Raw genomic sequence first — 24,343 nt, 5'->3', positions numbered from 1 at the left:
CAATCCACATCAGCTTTCCAATAGCAACCGATGGACGGAAAGTGTCTTAAGAACTATTATGAGTCTCGGAGTGCAATTTCAAAAATAAATTTAAATAACTATTAATTTTAGATACCACTTTAAAACTTGAGTGCAACTTCAAGAATCATTTTGACATTTAACTCAAAAATTAATGGTGGTGGTAAATAAAATCTTAAGGTGATGTTTAGGGTATTACAGTTTTCAAAACTTTATTTGCTTTGTATATTTATTTTGCCGAACATAACACGACCCATAACACATGTATTTTGTCTCTATTTCTTTAATATTTATGTATCTGTGTCTACGTTTATGTTTTTTCTCTATTTCTTTAATATTTATGTATCTGTGTCTACGTTTATGTTTTTTCCCCTATCTATATCTTAAGAACTTCCCATTAAACTATGCATGGCTCAAAATTCAGAAAGGATGGTGCATTTTTTTTCTCAATGTACTTGATAATAATAGCTGTCTTTCCGTGAAAACTTTTATATCACTGATCATATTGCTTATCATCAATGGCAATGTCATTTACGATGGTTTGATTGTTTGACTAACATATCATTCTGTACTTTTGACCAAGCTCAAATACATAACCGGACAACACTACATACATCCACATACTATTACGAAAATACCCTTATGGTCATTAGCTTTTGCTGTAGTTCAACCATGCACAAGCATAAACAAGCTAGTGTGTAATTATGTATATCAAATGCAGTAGGTTGGAACGTTAACAGGTCGATAAACGAAAGTTCTGACAGTGTGTGAATACCCTGATGGGTGATTGTAACTGAATTTCACCCCCGAACTGCCCTCAGCGAGACGGGTGCAATGCTCGTGGAAACCACTGATGGGTCGGGCAAGGCACGCATCCCACCGATCACTCTCCGGCATTGTCTCGGCCACTGTGTAAATCCCCTTAGCATCTGTGAATGCTTGGTAGTTTAGAACTTCCCCGGACTTCGTGATGCAAAGGACAGCAACCTCAGCACCTGGACCAACACACAGAAATAAACGGAACCATGAGATTTCAAATGAAAAAAATGAAAGCTTGTTGATGTTGAAACCATTTTTTTGGTAGTTTTTGGGCAATTAACAAAATGATATCAGACAATTGTGAGGTAAACTTTTCAGTAACAAAAGGTTACTTAAAATGGCAAGAAAGCATAGACTAAAGAAAGCTTAGCACAAATAAGTATCAATTGTATGTATATATGTGCCAATGGGAGCGGATCCTCTCCCATGGAGAAAAAACTGGATGGTGTCAATTGTTTAATCTAACCCTTTATTGCTCTCTCTCTCATGTTTATTTTTTGTCCCACTTATAAAATTAATGGTGAGAGATCACACTTTATTCCCTCAAGTGTTAAAAAAAATTGAGAGGATCCATTTCCATGTGGCAACAAGGTATTGATAACGAATTTATAGGAAACCCTATTCAGTATTCCCCTCTTATTATTGTATATTCTCCTAGTCATTCCAAATAACAAAACAACTACAATAAAACTTTATCTCGGTAGGTGGGATCAGTTGAGTCCAGGAGTCACATAATCAAATATTAAATATTCTAAAAGAATAATGGAAGGACTATCATGCGAAACATCAAAGTCAAATAACTGGATCAGTGAGAATTCTTTTTTTTTTTTTTTAAATGGAAAATTCAATCATCAATGTGGTATTGAAAAAATTCACAAGCACATTACTGAATCTATAGGATTTGAGGAAAAACAGTGAGGCTTTATTCTCCTCCAAGTGTTTTATGTATCAGGGGAAAAAAAAAGAACAAGTGAATGTCAAGCTTTTGAGAGGATTGACTCTCCCAGTACTGAGTCTAATTTCCTCAATTTTGAGATAGTCCCCTCACTACCTCTTGACTCTCTCTCATAACAGAATTCTTTTCCATTTCACTGCCATGCCAGCAAGGCATAGTTACAAACCCTCCCAACCTAATGATGCACTAAACTAAAATTAAGTCCCTATTTCTGTTTGGCCGGATTCCTAGCAGAGGCTAGAGATACATTAATTCTACTAATCAAAATAGGAACAGTTGAATACTTGAATCTGGTAATTGATGCTAATTAGTCACCAAGTCATACCACTCCCCAAAGGATGGTTGTGTTCACATTTTACAATAACATCTTATGTTCAATGGATTAGTCATGAAGTTCAAATAACATGAAAAGAAATGGCAAAACCTCGAAAATCTTGTGAATTATGGTTTAGCTCCAGAACAATGTTGACAAGAACCACACAATATGATGCTGGACAGGGGTTTTGTGCATCCCCCTTCCATGCTCTCTCTCGCTGTTCCGATCAACTCTCTAACTGATTTTCCCTACACCCTTTTGTTCCTATTTAATGACTGATGAAGCCCTTACTGTTAGGATTGGTATATCAATCTCAATCAGTAATAAGTTTTATGTCAGTGTACAAAGCGGAAGCTATATCCAGGGTATCAAACAATTCTTAGGGGCTACAAAGAAAATTATGTTAAACACAGTATAATCCTAGGTTAGGTTTCTGTTCATGTATTAGAAACAAGTTAATCTAAAACTTTAGCAAGATTGCACTTATCATGAACATAATGGTTAGTAAACTAAAAGGAGCAAATTGAACAACTGAAACTTCAATTGCCCTATTACTTACTTGATATCTATAATTAAACAAGCAGAAACATCATAAATCACTACACCATCTATGCCAATGACAATGATTTCGATGTTTTCCACTCCATATCATTAAGAAGTAGGAACATTCCTATCCTGATTCATAAATTGATATCCACAGAGTGTATATTTCTCAAGAATCAGCATGACCCATGATTGTAGCAAAGATATGCAAATAAAAGAAATAATAATAGAAAAGAAAAATAAAGAGGGAAGTGACAATTGAGCAACATTGTGCATAAACCACAATACCTAAATTTCAAAATTGCAACATCTTGGACTTGATCATTAACAAATATTCTCGACTTCACACTAGAGTTGAAGGGGAAAATGTTAAAAAGAAAAAATAAAAATAAATTCCACTGTCACAGAACTTGTCCATTCTTATGAACATGTTCAAATCTATTGTCCAATCCAAGTGAATCCACCCTTTTGTTAGTAATGATTTCTTCACAAGAAAAAAAAAATTCAGCATAGTATCATTATACAACATCATTTCCTGATGCTTATTGACAAACCTATATTGTGAGGCTCAAGCTTTCTATAAAACATCACAGAATCAACCATCAAAATTGTTAATTGATACAAATTCCAAGCCAACGTGCACAATTCAAGGAGAAAGGTAACTGAAACAAAAATTTAGGGCAAAAAATAAATGATATAAAACTAAAACAAATTGGGGAGAGAGAGACAGAGACCTTCAAGAACATGATCTTCAGGTCCAAGAGAAGAATCCCCACACACATCACAAACAACTCTTCCATGGATTTCACCGGTCCAACCACTAACGCCGAAAGCAGAAAGCAGTAACGCAACCATACCCATCACTATCTTCTCCTTCATTTCCATGCTTCGAAAGGAATTCTTTTTTCCGGTGGAAAATTTGGTTAGCTCTTACAAGTTTCCTTCTTTTCTATGTTTCTAGGGAACTGGTTTTTCTTTTTTCCACCGACACAAGCTAACTTAATTACTGAATAGAGTGAATAGTGAATACTGTCACAATAGGATGAAAAAAAAAATCTTTAATGGGATGCGATCTTCGCCCAAAAAATTTGATTTGTTATGACTTCTGAGAGCACACAATCATTTTTTTATAAAATATTCAATTTGGTTCATAAATTATATTTGATAATTAATTTAATTTTTAAAATTTTAATTATTTTTATTTAATTTTTAAATTTTTTAAAGAAAAAATTTAAAAGATCAGTAATTTTTGTATTTTGTGGTCAGTATTTAATTATTTAAAAAAATAAGTGATATTTTATCAGTAGATATAATTTCATATTATTAAAAATATTATTAATAGTTAATTAATAGTTACAAAACATAAAAGTTACTGACTTTTTAACACTCCTCTTTTTTAAATATAGTAATTTTGGTTATAGAATTAATTAAAAAATTTAAGAATTAAATTAAAACAATTGAAACTTCAAAAACTAAATTAAAATTCAAGTGTAATTTTAAAGACTAATCTGAATATTTTTTTAAGGTGACTACTCTAATTAAAATTTAATGATTATCATCATGTGAAAATATATCATTTTAATCATTAAATAATAAATTATAAGATTTAATTTTATTTAAAATAAAAATATTATTTTATTTAAAATATTACAAAATAAATAAGTTATACTTTTTAAATAAAGATCATCATAAAAAAATATTTTTGGCACCTTCATGCGAAGAATTACTTTTTCTAATAGTCCCATCATTTTGCAAAAGTCCATTGCTATGTGGACTAAAGCGTCATTTTGCAAAAGAGTAGGGGTAAAATAATAAAATTAACTTCCAAGTCCCTTCCTTTAAATACTAAACTGAAACCAAGTTGTGCCGCCCCTGAGTCCGAGTCATAGCGGCTGGTTTCGGAGATTTCTTTCGAAGAGAGTTTGTTCAGTATTTCTTTCATCTCATTGGATGCTTTTATTTAATATTTCTTTCTTATATCTTAATTATTATTATTTTTTAAAAAATGTTATTTTGGCTGGTATTCAAGATTAGGTGAGTTTTCGTTGATTTCTAATGCAGATTTATGACATATTAATGCTTCCCTGTGACGATTTATAATATTTAAAGTAGTGGACCGAATTCCATTGAGGAAAAAAATAATCTGAGGGATTCTCAAATCGTTTATTATGTGTTTTTACAATCCATTGTTCTTGAATCCGTTGTGAGATAAATTCTATACTCCAAAGTTTGTTTGATTTTCTGTTATTTGAATGTCCAATTTTGTGCAAAGTGTTCTTATTCTCTGATTTCTAAGCACTGCCCTTAAGATCGCCTTCCCTGTGAATAATGGAAGCGTTTCGAGTCATAGCTGTGCAACATCAAATTACCAAATATGGAGGTTTTCTCATTAGGGTTTTTCTAATGGGATCCTCCTACTACCCACTTTGCTCATATTCTAATGAGGCATGGATCCTTTTTTACCTTTGGAGCTTTGCTTTTTCTAGCCATTTGTATTGATGTCTATGGGAAATGGTTTCTTTGCCATTTGCCTTCAGATTCAACAACTGGTAGTAAGAGTTTTAAGTCCTTTGGTTCTCAATTAATGTCTCAGCTTGCATGTGGGAAACAATTCTGTTAGCATAATTAACCACAAGAAAGTAAGATTCTGATATTAATGGTATGGTTGTATTGATAGGGAAGTTGACAATTAGAATTTAATAGTATAGTATTAGTAATAGTGTAGCCTACTTCCATGATCTTACTCTCTGTTCATTTTTATGCTAACAACTTTCCACTAATGTGAACTTTTTTCTCTGCCTTTGCATGCTTTGATTATTTTGTTTGATTCATTGTTTTTTAATTGAGAGGGGAAAACGGCAAGGGTGATAAATCAATTAGATGTGTGAAAACTAAAGAGAAATCAACTCCTTTCTGAACTCAGTTTTTTAAGCATATATCAAACATGCTAAACTACTCCTTTGTACCAGCTATTCTATTTCTCATGTGATAAAGAGTTGAACAAAATTTACATTGACTATATAGTCAATCTAACACTAACACAACCCTGTCTTGCAGAATACTATGCAGAGAGTTGATTCTTGATTATACAAGCCAAAAAGGAACATTAGTGTTTACTAACAACTGAAATACTAAGGAACTGAATGCCTTGGATCTAATTTTTTTTTATTTTGGGGGGGAAATTTTGCTAGTTTGAGCTTGGCATGCATTTTTTCAAGCTTCAGAATCCGGTTTTCAAGATAAGATGCCATTTCTCCAATACAATGGCATGCACCTTTTCCTTCCTTGTTGAAACCAGTTGCAACTGTACCACAAAATTTATGAGGTTTGCCTTCTTTTGCATCTTCATTGGAAATTATTTTGCTCCCTTCTGCTTTAGGATCTTCTACATTAGCAATTTTTGATCCTCCAACAACATTGTCACTTGCAACAAAATTAAGAACTCCACGACTCATTATTCCATATGCTTGAAAAACTGCACCTAGTGAAGGAAGATTGTCAACAGATTCAGAACTAGACAAAGTGCTCTTGTTTTGAACAACTGCATCCTCAAAACATCTATTGTTGCTCGAAGTACTCAATCTTTCTACAATTGTAAGGTCATGCCTCTGATTAAAAACCTTTTGATCTCTCTTTCGCTTAGAAGGTAAACCAGACGGCGAATCATAGGATCCATCACCCTTCACCTGCCTAGACGAGCCTCGTGACAAATTCCCCGTCCCTAATCCCATTTTCATGCCTTCTTCCTTGCCTAGTTTCCGTCGCTTCCACCAAGCATAGTACCTTAAAGTAACATCTGGCTGTCTGGCACACAATGCACTTAATAAATTTGTATCCATGACTGGATGGATGTAATCCATCCAAGGATCCTTGTTGCGATGAGGAACTGTACAATCAGGTATGTCCTGATCCATACCGAATTGCATAGCAACACGATTCGGGAAGTATTGCTCTATGCAGGACATTCCCACCAACTTAGAGACTCTCAAGCAGCGAATGTATGAATCCAATTCGCCATGAAAATCAGGATTATCACACACCCAAGAGTACTTTGTATTGTAAAGCTTAAGTGGTGGAGAATTCTTATACGGGCGCCAAAGAAAGCCGTCTTTTTTCACCCCGGCCGGATCCATAATCGATCTCAATTTTTTGTTATCAATCATCGTTTTCAATCTATCCCACCTAGCCATTATAGGCTGGCTTGGTTCAACCATCTTCGGCTTTGGCGGAAGTGCCGGAAACCTCTCTAAAGCCCACACAATTACCAACTGAAAAGGAGCCCAGAGAGTAACTCCCCCGTTCTTCGTCTTTGCTAAACCCTTGATAGCACTATTCAACAATCTCAAGTCCCTATAAATGCTAGCTAAAACAGCAGGTCCTAATGCTACTCTAGTTCCTCTGGCTAGTTTTACAGCAAGCGGAAAAACACATTTCAAAACAGATCTATGTGATTTAGAAGCGAAAACAAACCTTGACAACCACAATGCCAAGAAAGCTTCATGCTCCACTTGGCTCCTTGCATTCTCCATGAAGTGCATCATCCACGCATGATGATCAGCCCTTCTTGCTTTTGATCTGAAGAACATTGCCCTCACAGCGAGGAGTTTCGCCTCAATTTCCTTCTCCTCATCGGTCTCAATAGACAAAGAAACAGGAGCCCCAAGAACAGAGTAACCCCCACATAACTTCATGTCTTCCAATGTTACCGTGCATTCTCCCCATGGAAATATGAATGTGTTGGTCTCACAACACCACTTCTCTGCAAGAACAATAAGCATTTCACTGTTCTTGTTGATTGTGAATGTTGAAGCCATTATTGCTTTGTCTATTCCAGCTTGCACCCATACATCTTCGTACTTGTGTTTCATTAAGTCAACCCATGTTTTCCATTGTTGTTGTGGGTGTAACCACCCATTGAACGCTACTTCACATGGAACATTTTCTCTAACGTTGGAATTGGAAGGGAGTGGTGGAGAGTCACGTGGTGATGGGGTTTTGCTCATGGTGGGTTTGAGAAAGTGGGCGAGTCTTATTGTTGGATTTGAACCCGTTGATGGTGAAACCATGAATTCTTCTCTGGCTTCTATAACGGTGTCAAATGATTCTTCATCACGATGATTATCCATTGGTGTGAGAAGTTCAAGGACCAGAGATGAAATTTGGGTGCATGCAAATGAAAACTCCGGTCAAAGAGACAAAGATCACAGAGAAGAGAGGAAGAAACATGGAGAGAAGAGACGAGGAAAGTTGCATCGTGCGGTTATGCCTCCTGTCTCCAAATGTCGGTTTGGCTACTAATGCCACTCTATTGTTCTTTACCTCACAGGTGTAAATAATTAATTTTAATTTATTATTATATATTTACATGAATTTATAGAAGAAAATAGTGAATTTATCAAGGTAAAACTAGTAATTTCCATTCTCGGCTTTAGGAAGCACATAGCCACATAATTACACATCATTGTGTTAGATTAATTAATAATTTCTTTTACCGAAGACCTTCATCCAATTCCCATTCAAATAATCACATTCTTCTTGGAAATTTGGCAATTCAAAATGGAGGGTCGGGGAATCATTGAAATCGGTATCCAGGTGAAAAGAAACAGAAGTCTGTCAAATCATTTGGAAATTTGCTAAATTTTCATAACATGTCAAATTATAATATAACCTTTAAATTTGATGGTTTGAGAGTATAAAATATTTTATATAATATTATATTTATTCTTTTTAGATAATTATTTGTATAATTAATATAAAATATTTTTATTTCTATTGACATAATATTACATAATTAAATATACATATAAAATTATTTTATACTAATAATAAATTAAAATTAAATATTTTATTTATACAAAAATCTAATAATAAAAGTATAATTGACAATATAAGAAAGTAATATTAGAAATCTGTTTTTTAGTCCATATCAATTAATTTTTTAAATTATTTTGTTAATTTTAAATTTTAAATCCTATATCATAGATTTTAATAGTAAATTTTAAATTATAAATATAAACATTAATATTAGCTAACTAAAAATTATTTTTTATATTTTTATATAAAATAGCATTTATATAATTAAAATGGTTTAACTTTAAAATATTATATTTTAATTTTATATTATATTTTCTAATAATGAATTATAATTTTTTATTTTTAAGTTAAATTATAGTATTATATTAATTTTTTTAAATATTTTAATCACTTCTCGCAACCATTAAAAAATGTTTAAAAACCATCAAAATTTATTTTTTTTACTTTAATATTTAGTCATCAATCTAATTCATTTAGTCTAATAATTTAACAATATATTTTAACGAATTTTATATTTTAATAAATTAAACAAATATTTTATTTATTGAAATAAATAATTTTAAAACTTATTACAAGAATACATCATCTTACCATATCTCATTTACACTTATGCATATTTTTCAATTTTCATATATAAATATTTTTTTGAAAATATATATATTTGTAAATATAAAAATATATTTTTTTAAAAATAATTTAAAATATTAATAATTTAAATTGAACTAAACTTTTAAAAATAAAATATTTCGAATAATAAAAAATATGAACGGTTTTATATAATAAAAAAGATGGACGATTTTAAAAGTAGAACACTATTAATATGTTTATTTTTCTCAACACCATTACTTCCATCTATTGACCGTTTTTTATTAAGATTTACACTAAATTAATTTAAATAATACTTCAAATTTTTAATTAAGATATAATTTATTTATTAAATTTTTAACTGAGATATAATTTTTAACCGACAATTTTTAAATTTTTTATGTACTCTCTTAAGTATTAATATATATAATTTTTTATTTACTATCATAAAATAAAAGAAATTTAGAATATAAAATTTAAATTTAAAGATTAATATAGAGAATACATAAAAAATTTAAAAATATATAATAATAGACGTGAATGAAAGTAGTGAAAGAATCAATAGTGTTAATAGTGGGTAGTTGAAAAAAAATAACCATATTAATAATGGACAATTTATTGGTAATGTTCCATTTTTAAAAATTAAAACCACCTATCTTTTCTATTATATAAAACTGTCCATCTTCTATTTTATTTAAAATATTCTATTTTTAAGAGTTTGGTTTAATTTAAATTACTAATATTTTTTATTATTTTTAAAAAATATATTTTTATATATATATAAATACATATATCTTCTTTATACCGTAAAAAAGATAATTTTTAATATATCTTATTTACAATATAAACGAAATATATAAAAATTAAAAATATATTTCTGTAAACAAGATATTACAGAATAGATAACGTATTTTTGTAATAAATTTTAAAATAATTTATTTGAGTAAATAAAATATTTATTCAATTTATTAAAATAAAAAATATATATTTTAACTCATACTTTTAAATATTAGAGACATGCTACACATACAAGTCTTTTTGACTTATAAGTCTTACAAGTTGCTACACATACGGGCCTTTTAATGCGCTATTCAACCGTTTCCTGTTTTCAAAGCGCTACACTCACCATGTATTATGAATGACTCTTCTTCCTCTTCCTCTTCCTCTTCTTCGTTTTTTTTTTTAATTTTCATGGTTTCTGAAATCAAGCTTTGAAATCGTTTTGAAGATAATAGAATTTCAGAAATACACCCAAACGATTACAGAAATACACCCAAAGGATTACAAAATTACACCCAAAAGATTTAAGAAATACACCCAAAATTCGTTGAAGTACACCTTATGCATAATTCATAACTCTTTCTCTTTCTCCTCTTCATCTTCTGCTGCTTCTTCTTTTTCAAAAACGATGCTGAAAACGATGCTGCTTCTTCTTTTTCAAAAACGATTTCAGAGCTTAATGTCAAAAAATAATGAAAATCGAAAATAACGAAAAAAGAAAACAGAGAGAAAAACACATAAATGAAGAAGAAGAAAAGGAAGACGAACGTGCAGCAAAAAGAAGAAGAAGGAAAAAGAAAATACAAGAAAAAAGAAAATGAGAAAAAGAAGAAGAGTAAGTGAAAGAAAAACGTGCAGCAAAAAGAAGAAGAAGAAGGAGAAAGAGAATGCAAGAAACAAAAGAAAAGAAGAAGAATAAGACGAAGAGGAAGAAGAACGGTTCGAAGCGCGTTTTGAGCGCTAGTTTTAATTAGACTTGTAAAACTTGCCTTAATCGCTTGTATGCGAAGAATTTCTCTATTAATAATTAACTAATAACCTAAAACAATAAATTTTAATAATTCCTCCAACAATTAATAAATAAGAACATGAATGAAATGAGCAGAGCCAATGAGTAATAGCTCAAATGGCATAGTCTCCCCATACTCAATTAAGGTTGCGGGTTCGAATCTCCTATCTTTGGTAAAAAAAAAAAAAAAAAAAAAAAAACTAATCAAGACAAATACCCAATAAATCAGATCGTGGACCGTTGAATGACAAATATGAATTAAAAAAAAAAAAGGAACGTGAACAAATTAATGACCACAAGAAGATATGCAACGGGGGATTTCCAAAAGAATTTACTGTAGAAGTGTTGTCCAGAAGAATATAGGCGTGGCTCGACCAAACGAGGTCTAGTGAGGATTGACAGTTAACTACTCAAACATAAACTACCGTTATTGTTATCACCACCATCACCCTCTTTCTCTCACCTGCAACCTTCGCACCCCATTGCCCCGAGTCATGAGCCGAACTTGAGCTTGAGTTTGACATAACTCAATTCAACTCAATTCACTTGCAGCCCAGACCAATAGACCATGGTGATGATATAATATACCAAAAGGCGGAAAAAAATTATGTTTGACCACCGGTTAACTATTTAAAAATTAACATTATGAGTATAAGTAAAATTTATTTTGAAATTAAGAGATAATTAAATCCATTTAAACCAAAATATTTTTTAAAACTTTTCGAAAACTTCATAAAAATAAAATATACTTTTTTAAGCTGGTCTTATGTTAGATTTGAGTGTCAAACTTTAGTGCATATATAGCAGTATTGCCAAAAAAGAAATAAAAAAATAAAATAAAAATAAAAATCATGCCATCTATGGTTCAGATCTTTTACAAAATCCGTTATTTCATTGCTAGCCTAACCTCATAGGCACAAAGAAAATTAAACTTACAACTTTCTCAAGTGGTTTACTGTAACCCAAGTTTTCCAGAGCTTCCTTCCTCAATAACTGAACCAACAATCAGAATAAGCATGAAAACCAGTTTAAAATACCAGCTACTAAATCGAGACCAGCTTATTATCAACGGGGGTTAAATGACAAAAATGAATAGAATACTCTTCCTGTGAGTCACATTATCCAATTCAAAACTCGGACACCAGCACTGTATGATGGATGTTTGTATTATGCAGGTCTCTTCTCAAATCGTCATTGGAGTTGCTATGCTTTGGCCCTGAAAATGAGAAGATAATACAACTTATATTTACCATATCAAACTAAATTAGTCAACATTTCATAAGAACCTCCTCAAGTGATGGTGATTGCACATCAAGAAAAACCAACGCAAAGCAATTCCTAGCATAAAAATTAACATTATATATCAAATGATACAAGTGCAACTTTCACCGCTTATTAGGGATAGCAATGGGTAGGGTAGGTAGGGTTTGAACCCAACCCTAACTCCACCTGTGGCAACCCGGGGGTATCCAACCTGACCCGCGAGTTTTCACAAATATGTAATGTTATTATATAACCTAATGAGCATGCAAATTAAAAATTCAATACAAACAACACAATCATCCCACAAACAACACAATCGTTCCATAAACAACATAACCATCAAATGTTCAATTATATATAAGTCTTTGTTTAAATTAATAACACAAACACAAATAAAATGTTGTGATATAATGTGGCATTTATATATCACTAAAAATAGAATTGGTTTTTATATAAACAAAAATGTTAAATTATCAATTGATGGTCTTGGCTCAATGGTAAAGATCTTTTACACCCACCTATAACATATTTTTATAACATATATAGGGTATAGGTTGGTCGAGTAGGGTTGAGACTCAACCTGTTACCCGACCCGTGTTCAAACCCACTTCACACTCAACCCTACCTGCAGCGGATCGGGTTAAAACCCTACCCGACGGGGTTGGATACCCGCAGGTAGGTTACATGCTGCCACCCCTACTGCTTATGACCCTTTATAGGATATATCGATTTCAACTGTTCAGTTAAAATAACATATAGGGAAGATCATCAAACTTTCATAAGAGTGCAATTGAAGAGCTCTTGTTTACGCATACTTTTAATAAATTACATTGATTTTCATATATATAAAGGTTATAACAAATGATTTTGGATTGACATAAAATCTTTTAAAGATTATTTACAAGATTTTTTTTTTATATAAAATCTATAAGATAATATCTTCTAATCCAACTGTTAGATTTAAAAAAAAAAATTACACAAACACGAAATTATTCAATGATGTAACATTTACTTACACTAGTGTCATATGATCCTTAACTAATTCATATTCTGGTTGACTAGATGGCAACAATATTTTTCAGTAACCATATCAAATACTATATTTCCCACAACAAAGTTTTTTATTGTTTCTCAATCTCCATAGCAAAAAAAGCAAATTTGAAGGTGGAGATAGAAACAGGAGACAAATACATCATTTCTTAAAGTGTACCCAAGTGAAGATAACACGGAGAGACTGAAAGCAGTTAAATCCGTTAGAAAAGAGATTAGCAAAACAGCTGCTTTACCTTTTATTTACAATAGAAGAGTGAAAGAAAAGAGAGGTAAAAATGTAGAGTGAGACCAACTAATGTAACAAATAGGACAGGTGATAGGGTTAGTGGAGAGGATGTGAGAGAGGAATGAATTCTGTTACAGGAGGGTCAAGAGTATAAAGTATAAATAGGCGGAATGAAGAGATTGGAGGGGGGATCTTGGACTGGGCAAGACCTTAGGAGAGTGGTAGCTTTTCGAATGCTACCTTGTTCTCTATTTTCCATAATTGGTTCTTCAATGAATTCATCAAGAGACCAAGAGAGAAACACCTTCTGTTTCTCATCTCCGTCTTCCCTTCCTTAATTCTATTCTTCATATTCTAAATTGCACCTGTCTCTACTGGCTACTGGTTAGTCTTACACATTTCCATAAAAACTTGAAAAAGGAAAACAATATAAAACCAAAGTAGCATTTTGCATTTACTAGTAAAAGCATACCAATTCGAAATAAAGAAAACAAAGAAAGTAACCCTTAGGTGTTCAGATGATCCAGAACACAATCCAGTGAAGAACAACAATGAGAAACAACATGCAAGGATGATGTAATAATTTTGCTTCAACATTTTAGCAGGTCAGCAATTATTAAAGTTACATTAGGAGGAAAAGAATAAAAACTGGCAATAATTGCCTTGTATACAATTAACAGAAAAATGTGTGTAATAACTTGATGCAAGTTTTAATTTAGGATGAAACGGATGGAGTAGTTAGAACAAGACTCTTGAATATCCTGTACTACAAAATGTTGTGTCTGATACTCTGGGATTCTGATTCAGCCAAGGTGACGTAAAATTCAAATTAATAATTCCATGTAAAATCAAAATCTGAAAACTCTAGATATATACAGCACCTAAAGTTCCAGTCAAAATTCACCATATAGGACGGGTTCAAAAAGCAACCAATAATCCAGTTCATAAATACAACAGTGGATAATGCTTACCAAATAGAAAGTAATAATCATTTTATTTCCGAATGCTTTGAATTAGTTACCAACTAACCTTTCCATGTAAGAGTCATCCTCTGTATTAATAATTATAGCATCACCAGCAATAATGTGTGGTGGAACCTGACAATTTTGTTCATACAATAAGCAATTTGTGTTACCAGCATTGAATGTTAGATCAAAACAATTGAACTTCCAAACCTCATGGTGGGTTATTCAAATGAAAAAGAACCTCAGACAAAGTAATCATAAAAGCATGTAAATATCTTATTTACTAGTTGTATCCATTTGATTTACATGGAAAGCATTTGATCCTTATCTTTATATTAAATCAGACTGAATTTGAGCAGTCTAAATTTTAAAAGACCCTGTCACTCTGGCATATATTCCTATTAACAATAAAATAATAATTTTTATAATAATACCTATCATTTTTCACAAAGAACCATTCTGAAATCCCCCTAAAATGGGGGGATGAAATGTCCAGGATTGGTATTTCGTAATTTGTAGAATTTTTAATATAAAAGTCATGCCTCCAAATTTTTTACCTTCATTTTAAAGGGAATATCATACAGACCCCAAGTAAAATAAGTCCAAAAGAAATTCTTGCAGAATTATAGTACTTACATATAAAAGGGAAAAGAAAGTGCTAAACAGCAGTCACAAATAAAATATTACCAATTGTTTATACTATTAAGGAATAGAAGTTAAATGAAAGAACAATTTGACTTACTTCAACTATAATGCCATTCTCCAGTACCACCTTTTTGTTCCTTAAAAAACCATAGAGAAAATATTAGTACAAGAAATCAACATTTTGCCAGCCAAAGGGTGTCGATTGCAGAAAATCTTAATGCTCCATCTTTGAAGTCAATTCCATTATAAATATGTACGATGTATGATGATGTCAGATTCAAGGTCCAAGAAAAATTAGTAAAGGGGAAAAAGAAATAAAAAGTTTATGTTAACAAACAGATCTAGTATATATCTAACTTTGACAATAGATAATGTCATATACCTTGGAGTGGCTGCAATACCTTCTTTCACAGTACATGTTACCCGTTTAGGAACTGATGCAGATAAAGGTTTCTCATCAAAAAATTGCACCTTAACTTTCATTTCACCTGTTAACCAGGCAAGAAACCACACTTAATTAGTAATAGAAGGAAAGAAAGAACAAAATCAACTCGTAATAGATGGGAACATGAAACTATGTAGTAGTTACATCCATGAAATAAAGAAGTACCATTGCTACCTGATGACTGCCCCAAAGACTACAATAACTTTTTGGATAAAAGAAATTTAATTAGAGACCATAGGAGAGAAATACAAATAGGGAAAACAATGAAACCCATTGAAAAAATATTCAAGAAAGTACAGGTAGCTGGAAGAGCCTCAGAGTAGAAGTCTTAAAATGTTATAAAGCAACATTAACCCACAAAAAGAGAATAACAAGAGCATATATCATGACTGTGTAGACAAAAATAAGATGGAAAATGAGGACACGGGCAGGTCAGGTCAAAATGTCAAATTAAACCAGTCCCATGAACACCTGATAAATCCAATTAAATATAACAGAAAACATCAAAAGGTGGAATAGAATAAAACCAATGATGATCAATCAAGATTCAGGAGATAGTAAACTACATTGACAAGAAATCTACAGAGCTAAGCATTATGGTTGCACCGGATAAAGAAAGTAATGGAGGATTAATACCAAAAATTGCAGAAAACACTTCCACCATAGTATAATTGTAAAGGCACTAAGAAGTTGAAATTTTGGCGTTTTCCATATAAATTGATAGAGAAAGAGCAGTAATAAGTGATGGATCAGTAGTAGCTTTTATCCACCTTGTAGATATGAAGCATTTTTGCCAAACAAGTCTCTGGAAACTTCTATCTGATCAAAGGTATTAGGGCTGACCACAATTATAAAGAGAAACCATATTAATCAACTTTTCTCATCCTGAAGGTTGAACCTAACATCATATCATGACACCATGACAGCACACAAGGATGAACCGGATAAGAACTCACTCCATTAGAACTACAGTTCCATCATGATCCATGCACATATACATGAAGGTCTTTTCATTAACAAAAGCTCCTGCAACAATATATGATTTGCAACCACAAAAAAAGAATTGAGTCAAATACATCAGGCATAAACTGTCCTAGCCATAACACAAACAAAAACCAAGAGTGATATGTGGATTAATGACTACATTACTAAATATATGACAGCTACATTAGAAATTCAAATTTGAAATATTCCATATAATGAGGACATACTTTCAATATTGTCATCTGTATTCATTCGATGTGTTACCTTGTTCCCCTGGGCAATGTCACGAAGCTCCACCTATTATAAGAAATAGTACAAAATTTTCGGTTAGGCATGGAATTAGAAACTATATCCAATAACAATAGCAGAATAAGTAAGGCATCTGCCAATGGCAAACTAAACAAAAATGAGATTTTCTTTAACCATGTACCCTTGACTAATATAAATTGGCATAAATATATCATGACAAGAAATTAAATTCATTATGTACAACCGAAGAATTGAATTTGATTTTGTAATTTACTAGTTTATCTCAAACTAAAGAATTCAAATAAAAGGAATTGAAATCCAACTCAACTCCTTGGTGAGGGGAAAACGATTTTGCATCGTCGAGTCAAAGAGCAAAGAAAGAAGAAATTTAAGAATAAATAAATAAACCTTTATTGTAGCTTTTCCTCTTCCTTCATGAGAATGATCAGCTTTAAGAACCTGATGATGTTAACAACAAATAAGTCAAAAGAGGTGAGTGACTTTTGGATAAACAATTGACAACGAGTTTAAGCTATTCGAGCAATTCATAGGTACCTCAAAAAAGCGCCCTGGAATCAAAGCAAAGCAAACCAATCGAACTTGTAAGTAAGGAAACTAACTAGCTAACAAACTAATTAATGAATGAATTCAAAAGGAAAAACGTAACCTTGCTTTTCAATGATGTTCCCGACTCTAACCTGGACAGAAAAAAAACACACACACACAAATTGTTATATATTAACTTATATGAATGATCAATGAAGTGGAGAAAATGGCTTACATCAGAAGCTGAGACTTTGATTCCGCGGGATTGAAGTGTGGACCATGGAGCACGGAACAAGTCGAAGTTGGAGGAGGAAGCAAAAGAAGAAGAAGAAGAAGACAGTGGCAGTGAATTAGGGTTGAAAATGGAGAAAGAGGAGGAATAAGTAGAATAATGGGAATAAGATGAGAGTAATCTGAACAAGAGAGAGTTTGAAGGGAAAACCCTTTTGATCAGCCTCATGACGAAAGATATTTTACCAACTCAGAAGCATGAATAGAAAAAAAAAAGTGAAGGTGGAGCTACCGCCGACGGTGGAGTTGCGGAGACTGGCGGTGTGTGTTGAGCGGAGGTGTGAGGAAAGATAAGAAAATGGAGGCTGAGGTACGGTATAGTAGCGAGTGGAAGTCTGCAAACTTTTTTTTTTCGGTGTTATGGGTGTTCATAACTTCACGGATAGGATTTCCATACTCGCCCTATTTATCTAAAATTAATCTGAAAATTACGGATATAGATATACATCTGATTTACAAAGTTATTAGATAGAGAATTAAATTGTAAATTTTATGAAAGTATTCGTGTATTCGTAAAAATAAATAAATAAATATTTTTTATTTTTATTTTAACTAATAATTATTATATATTATATTATTTTATTTTTATTATTTTAAAAAAATATATTTAATATTATTTTAAAAATAAACATATTTAAAAGAATAGAAAAACAGATTTTATTAATTTTTTAAATAAAAATAAATTTTTAAAAAGTATTTTTATATTTTGCGGTATCCGATCTGCAAATGTGCGAATCGGATTAGATCCAATATAGAAAATTGCGTATATTGGATCCGATTCGATCCGATCATTTTAGAGCATATCAGATTGAGATTTTAGCCATATCCGATCTGCATTCATCCCTAGACTGAAGTTTGAAACTTCAATTTTCAAGTCCTAATAGGCCAGACCCATTCTAATTTGACAAGTCTCACCAGCAAATCCACCTGGGGCGACATCAGCATTTGTAGTGTTACAACTTAGAAATATAGTTACATCCGGGCTTAGTTCAAGCAACAATTATGGAGTTTTTTAATATGGTGTATTTGGGTGCAAAATTTGGCAAGGTCGTATACTAAAAAAAAGGGGACATAACATAGATACGAAGGTAACTGAGAAGGACATTGATCTAAAGTGGAAAGTCACTGACTTCTATGGATCTCCGGAAAGCCAAAACAAAAAGGTTAGTTGAAATATTTTAAATGCGTTTGGATGTAATTCTAGACTACCTTGAATTATTTTCGGAGATTTTAATCAGATGTTAAATCAAAATGAGAAGAGAGGAAGAAACATAATTGTACTATCTCAAGTAGAGAGCTTCGTAGAGGCCATACAATCAAATAGCTTGCTGGACCAGGCTTTGATGGTCATCCATTTATGTGGTCAAATGGGCAGTCGGGTGATAGGAACATCCAATAACGTTTGGATAGGGCCCTAACGAATGTAAAATGGAAAGAACTCTTTCCAATGACAACAGTCTAACACTTGGGAGAGTTCAAATTAGACCACAGTCCAATTCTAATAGACTCACAAGGCGAAAAGGGGAGAAGAAGGATAAGCGAGCACCGTTTCAAGTTTGAGGAGATTTGGTTATCGAATGAAGAGTGTTACAAGGTTGTTGAAGAATCTTGGAGAAATGACACAAGAACGCTTAAAGAAAACTTCGGGCAATGCGGAAAAAGGCTGGACAGATGTAGGAGGACAATTTCAAAAATATTCCAAAGAAGATTAGAGAAGAACAAAAGGAAGTAGCTCATTTACACTCAATCCCGCAAATTGAAGAGGTTTTGAGGAACCCCAAGGAATTAGAAGCTAAACTGGATGAATTATTGAAACTGGAGAAAATTTGATTGTCACAAAGATCTAGAGCCAATTGGCTAAGACATGGTAATAGAAATACGAAGTATTTTCACCAAAAAGCATCTCAAAGAAAATGAAGAAATAAGATCGAAGCGATAATAGATGATGCGAGAAGAAAGTTTGAAGATGAGGACAAAATTGAACGTGTGATGAGAAATTTTTTTGAATTACTTTTTTCATCGGAGAAGACAGTAAGGGAAACAGAGATCTGTGAAGTTGCCGGAAGCTGAATACATAAAGAGAAGTTCCAATTTCTAATAAGGATTTCTCTAGAGAGTAAGTGATGCAAGATCTCCAACAAATGCATCCGACAAAGGCCCTCGGGCCATATGGTATGCCAGCCCTGTTTTACCGAAATATGTGGCCTATAGTGGGGAAGAAGTAACTAGAATAGTGCTCAACATTATTAAAGAAGGTGTTGATCTAAAACCGATTAACCACAACTACATCTATATGATACCCAGGGTAGCTAAACCAAAGCATAGAAGGGAGTCCAGGCCTATCTCATTATGTAACGTGGTCATGAAGACAACTACCAAGACAATGGCGATTGGCGAATAGACTAAAGAGAATCCTACTTCAAATTGTAGGTAAAAAATCATAGCACCTTTGTTCCCCAAAAGCTTATTACAGATAATAGTTTGGTTGCATTTGATATCTTCCATTACATGAAGAAGATAAGGAAAATCAAGGGTATGTGGGGATGAAAATAGACATGGAGAAAGCTTATGATAGAGTCGAATGGAATTTCTTAAGAGAAGTCTTAATCTCTATGGGATTCTGGACAGGTGGGTTCAAACTATTTGGAGATGTGTGAGTACGACCCCTCTCTATATTACTGAATGGGGTGCCAGAAAAAGTCTTTCAACCAGGGAGAAGACTAAGGCAGGGGGACCAGATTTCCCCTACCTGTTCATTCTTTGTGCGGAGAAACTCTCCGGTAGTCTAAACAAAGCACAAGATGTAACACCCTACCACACAGAGCTTTACACCTAGGATGTAAAACAGAGGTGGCGATGCGCTATAACCTCTAAAAAATAGAATATAAATATACATAATATAGTTGAAAAGAAGGTTTGTCTATGAGCCTTTGAAAGAACGTTTTAAAGCAAAGTGTTAAACAGAAAAGCACATCACTCATGTAAGCGATAAACGTAATAAAGCTGGATAAGAGTAAAATAAGCATGAAAGTATATATATACAAAAGAGTTCCAAGATACAGATAGCAAAATTTCTAACCCGGTTCGCGAAGTTAAAAACCGGACAGAGCATATATACATATATATACACATTAGAATCCCAAAAGACCCAAAAAATAACCTACAAAACATGTTTCTCCAAATTCCACCCCTAAGAGGGATAAAACATAACATACATATGTAGTGGAGGAAAAAGTATATATATATATATACAAACCACATCATAACCAAACTAAAGTCCCAAAAGTACAAAAGAATCTTTGCTTTCGAAAGCTCCCAGAATGCTTCAGCGAGGTGCTGCCTGACCTGCATCTGAAAACCACAAATATTGTATAGGATGAGAACAGGGGGTTCTCAACATGGTAATGGTGCCCCATACATAAGATATAAGATCTCGGAAAAGTCAAAGAAAATTCTAGAACTTCGACGCTCAGATTATAAAACTTAAAGATTTAAAACTGAAACCATAAACAGAGTGATTCTCTAAGGCTTCCTAAACTTAACCAAAACTCTAATCAAAACCCTCAAGTCTCCGCCTTCCTCCAATCCTCCAAACTCTGGTAGAACCACAGAGACAAACAAACAGGCAAAGGAAGCACACATAGAATACAAATACAGCAGGTAGCAATTTAGCAAGTACGCATAATAATCACTTAGGCAAACCCAATTAATGCACAATCAAACAAAAGCATACAAATGCATATGATGAATGTCTATCCTACTAGCCATGAGCTCACGTGTCGGTTAACTGCCAGAACCCGACACATCCGGTAGCTAACCTGGATACAATCTCTCGACTACATATCTCCAAGAGGCATAAAATCAGGGGATTATTGCCCTACTACCTTTTCCTAGAGTCATATACTAGGAAAAAATAAATCGAGAAATTAGTGCCCTACCACCTTCCCCTAGTAAGGCCGTGACATACCAGACGGGAGATTAGTGCCCTACCACCTTGCAGATAGAGAGAGAAAGAATGTGAGGGAATACGTCGAGGAAGTAGTGTCCTACCACATTCTTCACATCCCACAAACACAATCACAAGGAATGCATGGAAAATGAATTGAGGGATCAGCACCCTACCGCCTTCCCCACATCCAACACATACATACCATCATCATGTTCATTCATTCTCAATTTCGTCATTATTACCTCTTTACATTTATTCATAATTATTGCATTTTCATACATAATTCATCATTTCAAATCTTACTTCACCCCCAAACTACCACCTTTTCCTAGCTTCATCTTATTACTAGATATATCACTAAGATCTAGGGGCTAAAAGAGTAAAAGTAGAGGACTAAAGGTTCGAAATTAAGCTTCAAAACACTAAATTCATGTTTGTTGGAACAGGGGATCATGCATACGCGTGGGCCACGCGTACACGTGGGAGGGCATTTTGTCCTTCATGCGTACGCATTATCTCGTTCGCGTATGTAGGTACACTGGACAGAATCAAATGTTAGCGTATGAAGTCCCATGCTCGCGTACGCAAGGGTCTCTTTTTGCCCATGATGCGTGCGCAGCACATGTTCGCGTACGCATGCATGCCAAAAAGAAATGCCCATCCGCGTATGGAGGGGTTTGTGTATGCATGCATTGCAGATTAGTCAAAAATAGTTAAGTCTGCAGGATTTCAATTTTATATATCAAACTTTCAACGCGCATAATTTTCGCATTTTAAAACATTTTTGATATATTCTTCAAACAATATAAACTTCACGAACCCAATTTTTTATATGAAATAAGTTTGAAATAATTTGGGAGTCCGGAAGCTAAATTATAGCTCGCCAAAGTTCGGTCAAAAATCAAATTTTCACAAACGGTCACAAACCTCTATTTTCACCAAAAATCAAACTCAATATCAACTTTCTATACACATAAACAACACCACAACATACCAATTCAGCATTACAACCCCACATTCTACCAAAATCAATCATACCTCAGTCTTGCATACAAATTCTTCCAACATTTCCAATAATAACATCAAAATCATTAACCTTAACATATCCACCATCAACATTCTCAATTACATATATGCACTACGTAAACCACGTTATCACATTAAAATATAAAAACTTAATACCCAAACATAATAAATCAATAATTTCACTAGAGTTAAAGGATTCTCACCTTACCCAAGCACCAAAAAGGCAAGATTAAACATTTTTCCCAAGCTAGCTTGAGCCTAAACATCACAATTTAACCAAATTTCAACACATACACTCATTTATTTTCAAAATTAAGGGAGAGTGGATGAGAAGAGAATAGTGAGTTATTTACCAAATTGTTCCATGGATTTTGTAGAACTCGTCGCAATGAACGCATGGCAGCAAACGGTGTGGCGATCGGAACTTCGGATCAAAAGTTATGTGAGGTTGAATTATTGAGTGAGGGTTTGTGTCTTTTGGAAACTCTCCTCTTCTTGGACATGCTTCAACGTGTTTCTCATTTGAGGAAGAGAAGAAGGGCTGAGCTTTTTTGTGTTGTATTGAATTGGGTTGGGCCTTGGTCCAATACGGGTCCGGTTCACCCAATTCGGCCCGTTTGGCCCAGTTTTGGGCCAAATTCTTTTAAATTAGTATCAAAATTCTTATTTTAATAAGCCCTATCTCATTCAACTATAAAATTCATATTTCTAGTTTTCTAATTAATTATTAACTTATTGGCTAATTATTTATTAATTTTTGCGGGTTTTACACAAGATAACGGACATATTCAGGGAATCAAGATAGCCAAACAACCAAGAAAAAAAAAAACCATCTATTCTTCCTAGACAATTGTATTTTATTCACTAGGGCCTTTGATTAGCCAATTCAAGCTGTGATGGAAGTACTGATTTTTTACCAAAATGCGTCAAGACAACGCATCAACCTAGAGAAGTCGGAGATGTCTTTTAGCCAAAACATTCCTACTAACAAACAGATGATCATCCAAGATCGGATGTGATTTAAGACAGTGGAAAGACACTTGAAGTACTTAGACCTACCAACTTTTGTGGATAAATCTAAGAAGTTGATTTTTGAGTTTGTTTAAGAGAGAGTTTGTAAGAAACTCAGAGGTTAGAAGGAGACTACATTATCAAGAGTGGAAAAGGAGATTCTTATAAAGTCAGTTGTTCAGGCTATCCCAACTACATAATGGGCTGTTTCAAGTTGGCGAATAACCTCTGTAGCCTTATAGAGGCAATAATTAACAGATTCTATTGGGGTTCGAGGGAGGGTGAGAGAAAGATACATTGGGTCAGATGGGAGAAATTGTGTTTACCTAAAGACAGAAAAGGTTTGGGGTTAAGAGAAGTGAAGGCTTTCAATTTGGCGCTGCTGGCGAAACAAAGATGGAGAATGATCAACAACCTAGACTCATTGGTAACAATAATTCTAAAAGATAAATACTTTAATAGAAAGTCCTTCTTAAACTCGGATCTGGACTGGGTACCAAGCTACACTTGGAGAAGCATATGGCAAGCTAAGGGCATTATTGAGAGAGGTGGATATTGAAAAATAGGAGATGGAAGAAATGTCAGTATCTGGAAGGATCATGGCTTCAGAAACAAAACGGCTCCAAGCCATAGACTCCACCAAATACTCTGGAATTAATAGCACAAGTAGCATAACTCATTCAAACAGGAGATAGGAGTTGGAATAAAGATTTAATAGAACAAATATTTCTACCATTTGAGAGCCAACAAATCCTAAATATTCCAATCCCAAGAACAGACTAACCAAATAAAAAACAGCTAAAGATGGCATTTTCAAAATAAAATTAGCATACCATGAAATTAAAGCCACA

At 33.2% G+C, this 24,343-nt stretch overlaps 3 protein-coding genes across 3 annotated transcripts; all 3 read right to left on the bottom strand.

The window, feature by feature from the left end:
* Nucleotides 1–491: 491 nt before the first annotated feature.
* On the bottom strand, nucleotides 492–3,681 carry LOC130945435 (uncharacterized). Its single transcript, XM_057874155.1, has 2 exons — nucleotides 3,386–3,681; nucleotides 492–1,013 (listed from the first exon to the last, which is right to left on the bottom strand). The coding sequence occupies exons 1-2, from the start codon at nucleotides 3,534–3,536 to the stop codon at nucleotides 730–732; spliced, it is 435 nt and encodes a 144-aa protein (XP_057730138.1). The 5' UTR covers nucleotides 3,537–3,681; the 3' UTR covers nucleotides 492–729.
* A 2,101-nt stretch (nucleotides 3,682–5,782) lies between these two features.
* LOC130965430 (uncharacterized) lies at nucleotides 5,783–7,889 on the bottom strand. The gene has a single exon (XM_057890194.1). It carries the CDS (start codon nucleotides 7,775–7,777, stop codon nucleotides 5,783–5,785), a length of 1,995 nt encoding a protein of 664 aa, XP_057746177.1. The 5' UTR covers nucleotides 7,778–7,889.
* A 3,774-nt stretch (nucleotides 7,890–11,663) lies between these two features.
* Nucleotides 11,664–17,871, bottom strand: LOC130944004 (uncharacterized). Its single transcript, XM_057872121.1, has 11 exons — nucleotides 17,451–17,871; nucleotides 17,337–17,367; nucleotides 17,225–17,238; nucleotides 17,078–17,128; nucleotides 16,648–16,717; nucleotides 16,393–16,462; nucleotides 16,207–16,274; nucleotides 15,374–15,479; nucleotides 15,089–15,128; nucleotides 14,411–14,478; nucleotides 11,664–12,055 (listed from the first exon to the last, which is right to left on the bottom strand). Exons 1-11 carry the CDS (start codon nucleotides 17,673–17,675, stop codon nucleotides 12,043–12,045), a joined length of 756 nt encoding a protein of 251 aa, XP_057728104.1. The 5' UTR covers nucleotides 17,676–17,871; the 3' UTR covers nucleotides 11,664–12,042.
* Between the last annotated feature and the right edge of the window lie 6,472 nt (nucleotides 17,872–24,343).

This window comes from Arachis stenosperma, chromosome 1 (genome assembly GCF_014773155.1).
Source record: "Arachis stenosperma cultivar V10309 chromosome 1, arast.V10309.gnm1.PFL2, whole genome shotgun sequence".
NCBI lineage: Eukaryota > Viridiplantae > Streptophyta > Magnoliopsida > Fabales > Fabaceae > Arachis > Arachis stenosperma.
Note: the sequence above shows the minus strand (reverse complement) of the source record. Positions and strands in the feature narration are given on the sequence as shown.

Bases quoted from the DNA above. Each gene is read 5' to 3' on its own strand.
- LOC130945435 (XM_057874155.1), bottom strand. From the start codon at position 3,536: ATGGAAATGAAGGAGAAGATAGTGATGGGTATGGTTGCGTTACTGCTT. The intron at 1,014-3,385 runs GTCTCTGTCTCT...GTGTTGGTCCAG, and splicing joins TGAAGATCATGTTCTTGAAG to GTGCTGAGGTTGCTGTCCTT.
- LOC130965430 (XM_057890194.1), bottom strand. From the start codon at position 7,777: ATGGATAATCATCGTGATGAAGAATCATTTGACACCGTTATAGAAGCC.
- LOC130944004 (XM_057872121.1), bottom strand. From the start codon at position 17,675: ATGAGGCTGATCAAAAGGGTTTTCCCTTCAAACTCTCTCTTGTTCAGA. The intron at 16,463-16,647 runs GTATGTCCTCAT...ATATTGTTGCAG, and splicing joins TACAGATGACAATATTGAAA to GAGCTTTTGTTAATGAAAAG. The intron at 15,129-15,373 runs GTATATGACATT...TGGTTTTTTAAG, and splicing joins GGTATTGCAGCCACTCCAAG to GAACAAAAAGGTGGTACTGG.